Below are 9,725 nucleotides of genomic sequence, written 5' to 3' on the forward strand. Positions count from 1 at the left end.
CATTTCATTATCAACAATGCTTATTGCATAGTTGACTACCTGTCAACAATTATCAATCCAGCTAATTAACGACAATAAATTTTAAAAAAGGGTGATAAAATTAACCTAAATAAGTAACTAAGGCATTATGCTAAGAGCTTGGACACAACTATATGAAAATTTTATATTGTTTTTTTTTTTTTAAATCATTGATTTCTAAATGCTTTTTCAAATTTGTAATGCGTGTGTTTTGAAAGTGTCTTTATGCTGTGTTTGGTTGGGGTTTTTAGGGTGGGATTTGGAAAAGGAATGAGAAATGTAATCCTATTTATGTTTGGTTATAATAAAAAATATATGGGAAAAGAAAGGGGGTGAGAAATAAATAAAGAAATAGGAGACCTTTTAGGCCATCAATTCTATTTTATAACCAACACAACCAAACATAGTTGGGATTTGGAATTCTATTAATTCTTTCTCCTTTTCCTTTCATTTCCATTTCCCTTCCCAAATCTCCCAACCAAACACAGCGTTAAAGAATATTTGAGTGTAGAAATTTTAAAAAATAAGGCTTCGTCTGGCAATTTCACATTTTAGTCATAAAGTCACTATAAGTCGTTACATTAATCTTTTTATTTTTTTACACATGTTTTTATAAAAAGTTAAAAAATTATTAAAATAATTTATTCCCAAACGAGACTTAAGATATGTTTAAGTAAGTGTTCGGCAAGTGTTAAGCGGAAGGACACGTGCCTTTCCTCAACTTTTAGGAAATTATATTTGTAACTTAAATTTTAAAAATATTCTATATATGGTATTTTTATTTTTTTTGAACTTTTTAAATAATTTTTTTTTGAACCGAACATTTTAAATATTTTGAACATTTTTTTATTACTTTTTAAACCTACTTAATTTAGATGCACTTGAAAAATAAATTATTAGTGATAAAAAAGTCTTTTAAAAGAACACTAAATACTAAAACATACAAAAAAAAATTAAGGTTGTGTGTGGTTCAGTTTTGGAATTATGATTTGAGTATGGAGTTGTGATTTGAGTGTGGAAGTGTGAGTTGAGTTTTGAAAAGAGAAAAATTTGTTTGGTTATGAGTTTTGAAAGAAATTTTTGAATTTTGAATTTTAAAAAGAGTTTTGAGTTGTATTTTGAGTTTTGAGTTTTTGAATTATGAGTAGTATTTTAATTTTATGGATCTATTTTTTAAAAAATGTTTATGAAAATTTTATTTTTTCATTTTAAATATTTAATTTTTAATTTTTTTATTTTAAATATTTTTTTATTTTATAAATATTTTAATTTTTTTAATTTTAATATTTTAAATTTAAAACACAACTCTATACTCAAATCGTAACCAAACATATAACTCAAAAGTCAATTTAAAAATTATTTTCAAAATTAATAACCAAACACATAACTGGAAACTCCACACTACTTTCAAAACTCTATACTTAAATCGTAACAAAACACATAACAAAAAATTAAAAAATTAAAAAATATTTTTATAAAATAAAATAAAATATTTAATATAAAAAATAAAAAATATTTAAAAGAAAAATTATATATTCAAAATAAATTTTCTTTTTCAATTTTTTAATATTTAAAAAAATACAGCACAAAAATATATGAAATATAACGGATTGGGTCTATCCGGTCGTCCGTCCGGTTGACCGGAACAGTGCAATTTATTTATTTATTTTTTTTGCAATTGCACCCTCTTATTTAAAAATATATATATATATATATATATATGTTTTAGATTTTTTTTAATATAGAAATTATTTTTTAAAGATTTTTTATAACAATAATTTAACAATTCCATCACTAACAATTTTCAACACTATCATTAAAACATACTTTCACCTAATCTCCTCACTAACAATCCACATATTAACAATCTCCTTACTAATAATACCATCCAATTTAATCCGTCAAACAAACGTGGCCAATACTCTTTTCAAAACTCATAACCAAGCAAGTATTTTTTTTCAAAAGTCATGACTCAAAATATGATTTCACACTCAAATCATGATTCTAAAATAATTTTAAAAAATAAAATAAAAAATATTTTTTTAATTTTTTTTTTAAAATAGAATTTTGAAAAAAGTTTGGTTTTGAGTTTTGAGTTTTGAGTTTTAAGTTTTGAAAAGAATTTTAAATTGAGTTTTGAATTGTGTGTTTAGTTATAAGTTTTGAAAATAATTTTTAAGTTGAGTTTTGAATAATTTTGAGTTGTGTGTTTTATTAAGTGTTTTGAAAATTTTGTGTTGGAATTATGATTCCAAAGATTAACCAAACATGGCCTAATATATTTTTGTAATTATTCAATATACTTGTATCTATATTATGTGCATTTAAAAATAAAAAATTTACTTAAAGTAACAAAAAAAAATTACAAAATACAAGAAAACACAAAAATAAAAAATAAAAATCAAATTAGTTTTGAAAACTAAAAGTCAAAACCAAACTGAGTATTTCTTAATGACCCAACCAATGTGAGAGTGGAATTGAATTAACCACTCCCTGTAATGATCTAATATTGCCTTCGTTTGGTATGTGGGTCAATTTTTTGACATTGTAACTACTTTAATTTGAATTAAAAAGTATCGTTTGAAATAAATTTTTTTGACTTTTTTTTTATTTTTATGAGAAAAATTAAATAAATAAAATGATTATAATTTAGATGCGACATTTTATCTTATTGACTTTTTAACTTAAGAGTTATTTGAGATGACCTAAATAAGTGTACTTTTTGCCTTTTTATGAAAAGATGTACAAAAAGTAAAGAGATGATGTGATAAAAAAAAGATAAAAAGATGGATTATTTTAAAATTACCAAACTTGACCTTATTTTATCTTTTTTATAATTAAAATAGTCCCAAACCAAACCAAACCATCATGCCAAATGAACCCATTGGCCATTTGCATCTCCAAACTTGAAGGTAATTTTTTTTAAATATTTAAAAGTATGAATAATCACATTGAAATTTTTTTCAATTATAATTTGGAGGATTTGATGAAAAAAAAAAAAAACAAAAAGAGAAGAAACAATTAATAAGATTTGAATTCTAAACTTTATTTGATTGAGTTGAAAATGAAAAAAAGAAAAGAATCAAATGCACGCAAAATACAAAAAGTGAGATTATATTTCCCTTTCACTTTCTTTTCTCTTATACTTTCCATTATATAATCAAACAAAAAATAAAATTATATTTTCTTTTCCTTTTCATTTTCTCATCAACATATCTAAACAAAACCGCTTAAGATATTATGGATGAGGACAACGTGAATGGAGCATAATGTTGCATTGCTCACATTTGAAGCCTATTTTGCTCAGAACTTTTTGGTGACAGTAGGCACAGTAAAAAATCTTGTCTGTGATTCGAAAACAGATGAGACTGTGTGAGCGACTGTCAAAGTTATAGGTGCTTCCCAACTTGATATTTAGAACTTTCTTTCTCTCCGGACAAATGCATTTGGCACAAGCAGATTGATCGCAATCGATGCAATGATAGAACCACCACTTTGGGTCTATTTCTTCCTCGCAAAATTCACAGATATACTCGTCGGGTCCATCCTTAATGGGTGCATAAATTAGGGTGAAGGGATGATGTTCATCATACCTATGCTTAATTGTATCTGGTAACACAGCACATGTGTAGTGTAAGTTGAAATTGCAAATGTCACATCCAAATGAGAACATCTCAATACAACGATCACATGCAGCACAACCTGCGGTGATACAATCTTTCTTTAGGAAGAGGGGATGCTCATGAACTTTATGAATGATGGCTTTGGGTAAGCAAGCACACTTAACATCCAGGTAATTCATACATTTATCCCCGATACATCCAAAGGCAAATCCGTTGCAATAATATCCGCAGCCATCGCAATAGAACAATCCTCTAGGTTCAAGGGGCTCTTTGAGGAGGATGAGCTGGTGTGGGTAAAACGGATGCTCCAGCTCATTTGGTAGCTCAGCACACCATCTGTGGAGAAAGAAATCACATAGACCACAACTGTAAAATGGAGCTGAAATTTTTTGCACACATGCATTGCATATTTTGTCCTTATTCAGCTCATTCAAGATAAGTAGTTCGTTCTCATAGCACAAATTGTTGTCTCCTTGCGCATCGAAAAGGATTAATGGATGATCATGACTAAAATGGTTGAGCTCTGCTTCTCTCTGGTTGTCTCCCATGCTGATTTGCTTCAAAAATAGGTCAATTGCACTAATTGAGTCATCAGCCATTGGCAAGTGAATCAAATTAGCCTAGTCAATATTCTCAACCTCGATTGCACTTTCTCTTTCCCTAAATCCACAAAATAACAATAGAACACACATCAAAATGAGGAGAAAAGCATTGTCAATAAACTTTTTTCTTGTCAAAAGAGAGAATAAAAATAAAATAACAATAGAACACACATCAAAATGAGGAGAAAAGCATTGTCAATAAACTTTTTCTTGTCAAAAGAGAATAAAAATCAAAATCAGGGTAAATATGAAAGCATACTTTGTCTATGTTAAGCAATTGACATGAATGCAAAAGTTGCATCCTATACAAATATATGACCAAAACCTTCCTCTCGCCAGTGAATTTTCACAGATATTGCACCTGTACAGACTAAAATTGGAATGATATTCATGAATACTATAGATGAGGGTGAGAGGGTGGATGTGATCATGGTGTTTGAAGGTGGGTGTTAATGAAGCACAGTCCTCATGGATCCAGAAGCTGCATGTGTTACACATATAAGACATGCCTTTACGTTCTGTACCACAAGCATGGCATTCGAAGGAGGCCGAGCTGAACATGAGGCTTAATGGGTGTTTGTGACTTTCATGTTTAAGCTTCTGAGCTTTCAAAGCACAACATATGTCGAGGTTGAAATTGCAGATGGAACACCGATAAATGAATTCTTTCAAACATATATCACAGCCATCACATCTGAATTTATTAGCCACTACTTGGAGGAGGGCAAGCGGGTGCTCAGGGTGCATTGGGTGTTCCATCTCTGCGGGTTGTTCTGCACACAATTTGTGCAAATAGATAGAGACAGAGTAATTTGTGCATTTGTATGCTGCTGGACCTGTGATCTGCTGCAAACACACATCGCAAGAAACCCTCTCATCAACATCATTCTTCTCGTCTTCATTGAGGATCATCAACTGGTGTTTACTGCTAAAATGTTGGCCTCTAACACTACATCTGATATCCACGTCAAAATCGCAAGGTGAACAACGATAGGTGAATCCACATATTTTTTTGTTACAAACATCACACCGTGTAGCAAACCTTGATTCTTGGAGCGTAAGGGAATGGGCGTGGATCGGGTGTTTCATCTCCTTTGGAAATTCAGCACAAAATTTGTGCAAAAAAAAAAAAAACAATTTTTGCAACTGAATGCAGAACCAGAGATCTTTTCCCAACACACGTTGCAGACAATTGCCTTACCATCGTCGTTCACTTCACCGAGGATCAATGGATGTATTTTATGGCTAAAATGTTGAAGCTCCATCTCTCTCTCTCTCTCTGTCTCTATGTGGGACTTTGTCTGTGTTTGATGATGTAAGTTCTGAGCAATAAAAGCTGTAGTGACAAAGCACAAGTCGAATTTTCCATTAAAATGAAGAAAAATGATGCAACTACTAATTAGTGGTTGCATTAGGAATGGAACAGTAGATTTCACCTACTGTTATATGTGTTGTGTCTTAATTTTTTTTTTATTTGTCACATTATTAGTGGTGATGTTAGAGCATCTCCAATAATAATAGGTATTTTACCTATTTAAATATTATTATAAAATATATATTTTATTTTACTTATCAACTATTTCATATTTCTACTTCAATCATGCTCTTTATTTTAGCTATTTATCTAAATATTATTAATTTTAAAAAATGCCACATCAGCAACAAAGATGGAGGGAAATGATCCTAATGATTAAATTCATTTTGTCTAACCTTGAAGGCTAACTACATGTAACTAGTGAATATGAGTTGAGTTAAAATGCTTAATTATATGCCTAGTATATTGAAATTGAAAAAAATAACTTATACTAAGTATTTTAACTAACAAATATTATATACATAGTGAGTTGAAAATGCCCTTAATGATACGTAACATTGTTGTTAAATGAATTATTGGCTCTTGACAGCTATTTTCAACTTTGAGACAACAATAATGCAAAACAGACTAGGGTCCACCATGTTTGGGACAAATTATTTTATTTTATTTTTTTTATTTTCTTTATTAAACTATAAAGTAAAAAAATATGATTTGATTTGACAAGTAAAGTAAGATTAATTTAGTTCATTAAAAAATAAAATAAATTAAAAAATTAACAAAATAAAATATTATATTAAAATTAAAATTATTTTATTTTTCTCTCACAAAATTATAAAAAAGTCAAAAAAAATTTCCAAATAAAACTTTTTTAATCAGGTTAAAATAATAAAAAAGGTAAGCTAAAAAAGTTCTTTCTAAATGAAGGCTATGTTTGGGATAATTTTTTAATTTTTTTTATAAAAAGATATACAAAAAATATAGAGAAAAGAGAATAGATTTTTATGTTTAATTTATTGACTTTTTGGCTTATTGAGTGTCTTTTTTGACTTCACCTTTCGTTTGTTTTGACATAAAATATTTTATGCAAATTTTTTTTATTGTAAATTGATTTTATACAAAAAAAAATATTTTTGTTTTTATTTTCGTCATTTGGTTTTCACTTAAAATAAAAATATTTCATTGCTTAAAAGAGAAATTTTGATTCAATAAAATATCATTTATAATTTTTTAATGAGTTAAGATATTTACTTAAAAAGATGTGTTAAAAAAAAATACGGGGTGTGAGTTAACTTGATAAAACTTTTTACAAGATTTTTAAGTCTCAATTTTTTAAAACGAAAATGATCTGTAGCTCGAATGTGTAGAGTTCGAATGGCTCGAATGGTACGAAAAATATTATCTTACCGGTAAGAGAATAAAAAAAACTCTTAAAACGACGTCGTTTTGAGATTTCAAGCCATTCGAGCCTTTGATATTTCGAGTTACGTAGTAGAACCGTTTTTAAAAATGATGCAAAAATATTCTTTAAAAAAAAAATTTATTTACATTTTTATTTAACCAAATAAAAAAAATATTTTTGATAAAAATATTTCGTGTTAAATTAAACAAAACTTATGCTGAAAAGAAGGTTCCAACCGAGGCCAAGTGGTGAAGGTTTATTTTTATTTTTTTTATAATGATTTTTTGATTTTTTAGGGTGACGTGTGAGAATAAGATGTTTAGCTAAAATGATATAGTATTATTAAAAAGTCAAAAAAATTAAAAAAATTCAACTCATAAAAAATTAAAGATTTATCGTCCTTTACTCTATTTTTTTTTTTACGTACTTTTATTATTTTTTTAAAAAAATAATAAAAAAATTCCTAAACATATTATCTCATAGTTTAATCCAAAGTTTAAAAATTGAATGTTTTTGAGAAATTGTTAAAAAAAAAAATTTGGGGGGGGTGTTGAGAGTTTAAGGTCTTGTTTGGTTTGTCTATTGAGAGACAATGTTTGCAAAAAAAAATTTCAAAATTTATTTGGTTAAAAAAAAAATATTCAAAAAAATCAAAATCACTTTTCGTGTCTCTCTTCTCTCATTTTCTCACATCTTATACATTAATCAATTATTTTTTTCACACCTATCTATTCAATTACAAAATAAATAAATGAATCATCTCAAATTCTAAAACTCCAAAACTATTTTTAAAACATACAACCAAACAAATTTTTAATTTTGTAAACTCTTCACAAAAATATTTTCAAAAAAAAATTCAAAATCACTTTTTTCTTTACTATACATCTAATCACTTTTTGTCTCTCTCTCTCTCTCTCTTCTCTCATTCTCTCACATTCTATCCTACACATTAATCAATTATTTTTTTCACACATATCTATTCAATTACAAAATAAATAAATAAATAAATCATCTCAAATTCAAAAATTCCAAAACTATTTTTAAAATATACAACCAAATAAATTTTTAAATTTTATAAATTCTTTTCAAAAATATTTTTTAAATTATCTCACAAATACAAATCTGACCTAAACTTAGGCCTCGTTTGGGAACAGACTAATTTGATAACTTTTTGGTTATTTGGTTAAAATATGAGCTAAAAAAAGTAGTATGTTTGGGATGACATTTTAGCTTTTTACGAAAAGATGTGTAAAAAGTAGAGAAAAAAGATAATCTTTAATTTTTTAGTATGCATTATTAATTTTTTGACTTTTTTAATAATTTTTTAATTTTTTAACTAAATCGACCTGTTGGCAACCGAGACCTTAGGTAACATTTGACCTTTTTAGTTGATGATGACAAGTAGAGTTTGGTAATTTTTTAATTCTTTTAAGTAAAAAACTAGTATTTTTTTTATTCAAGCTAAAATAGTCCGATAGAGTTTGGGACATTTTTTTTTAATGTCCCAAACACTCAAGTCAAAATATGCTCGTGGGTTTCCTTAATGACTCCCGTGCACCTAACATTTTTTATTCAAGTCCCGTTTGGAAAGTTGGTTTAGGGATTTTTTTGATTAAAATAGTCACAAAAAATAAAATAGACTTTTTAATCTAATAAAACAAAATATCACATCCAATCTATAATCATTATATTCTTTCTCTCACAAAAAAGTCAAAAAAACTAAAAAATTCAAAAATCCTTTTCAAACTAAATTTTTTAACCCCAAGCTAAAATAATTAAAAAAATTAAAAAGTCAAAAAGCTAACTCACTTCCCAAACGGAGCTTAATTGGTATGTTTGTTTGTTCGTATGCTGTGCGAGTATTCAGAGATCAAATTGGTTTTGCTATAAAATAAATAAAAAATCCAACCGTTTTTTATGATCGTAAAAAAAATTAAAATTGTAACTAAATCATTGAGTTTATATAATCAAATCAAAATCAAACTCGCAGTTCAATTTGTTGCAGCTTGAATAATTTTAAACAATTTATATAATATGAGATATGCTATGTACTTAATAATAGAAGTAATTTAACAACAATTAATTGTAACTGGTCAATTCCATAATCCAGATTGGCTTTTGAATGTTGTTAGGACTTTTATACTCTTGTTACAAGAATATTAAATGATGACAAATAAAGGCAGCAACTCCTCTCCAGTCTTTCATCGAGCTGGAGGGGTTCAATTCAGTCAATTATAAATTTATATTAGATCTATTTTGATAATTTAAATTATTTATTTTTTGAATTCTGTCGAATATATTATTTATACAGAAGTCAAATTGATCTGACATTGGTAATCTCTCAATTGAATCTCATTTGTTGGTAACTTTTTAATATTTCGAACCCAAAATTTTTTATTCTTTATTTTTTTATAATAAAAATAAAGGTCAAATTTTCATATTTGAAAATAGTAAATATAATTACTAAATAAAAGGTCATTTTATTTTAAACAAATTTCATAGTTTTTTTTTTTAATTTTATTAGAAAGAAAATCTTTATTGCAAAACCGATTGGATCAATCTAGTACAATGGTATTACAAGATCTCAAAAAAGAGATGAATAATTTTCATAGAAGGAAGGATCCAAACCCCCATAGAGGAGGAGAAAAGACTCTCACAAGGGAGGGAAACAAATCTCCACACAAGAAGAGTTATAAATTAAGAAAACCAAATAAAAAAATCAGATCAAAATCACCACCACACTCATTCAAAAACTCTATTACTTCACA

At 27.3% G+C, this 9,725-nt stretch overlaps 2 protein-coding genes across 2 annotated transcripts; both read right to left on the bottom strand.

Moving 5' to 3' along the window:
• Positions 1 to 3,042: 3,042 nt before the first annotated feature.
• LOC114297257 (protein VACUOLELESS GAMETOPHYTES) lies at positions 3,043 to 4,640 on the bottom strand. The gene is made up of 2 exons (XM_082916394.1): positions 4,503 to 4,640; positions 3,043 to 4,301 (listed from the first exon to the last, which is right to left on the bottom strand). The coding sequence occupies exon 2, from the start codon at positions 4,238 to 4,240 to the stop codon at positions 3,257 to 3,259; it is 984 nt and encodes a 327-aa protein (XP_082772520.1). The 5' UTR covers positions 4,241 to 4,301; positions 4,503 to 4,640; the 3' UTR covers positions 3,043 to 3,256.
• On the bottom strand, positions 4,194 to 5,597 carry LOC145820505 (protein VACUOLELESS GAMETOPHYTES-like). The gene has a single exon (XM_082916395.1). The coding sequence runs from the start codon at positions 5,330 to 5,332 to the stop codon at positions 4,508 to 4,510; it is 825 nt and encodes a 274-aa protein (XP_082772521.1). The 5' UTR covers positions 5,333 to 5,597; the 3' UTR covers positions 4,194 to 4,507.
• Between the last annotated feature and the right edge of the window lie 4,128 nt (positions 5,598 to 9,725).

The sequence above is a fragment of the Camellia sinensis genome, chromosome 2, assembly GCF_055761805.1.
Source record: "Camellia sinensis isolate YWXY chromosome 2, ASM5576180v1, whole genome shotgun sequence".
In the NCBI taxonomy this organism is placed as follows: domain Eukaryota; kingdom Viridiplantae; phylum Streptophyta; class Magnoliopsida; order Ericales; family Theaceae; genus Camellia; species Camellia sinensis.

Coding starts and splice junctions, on each gene's coding strand:
- LOC145820505 (XM_082916395.1), bottom strand. CDS start 5,332: ATGAAACACCCGATCCACGCCCATTCCCTTACGCTCCAAGAATCAAGG.
- LOC114297257 (XM_082916394.1), bottom strand. CDS start 4,240: ATGGCTGATGACTCAATTAGTGCAATTGACCTATTTTTGAAGCAAATC.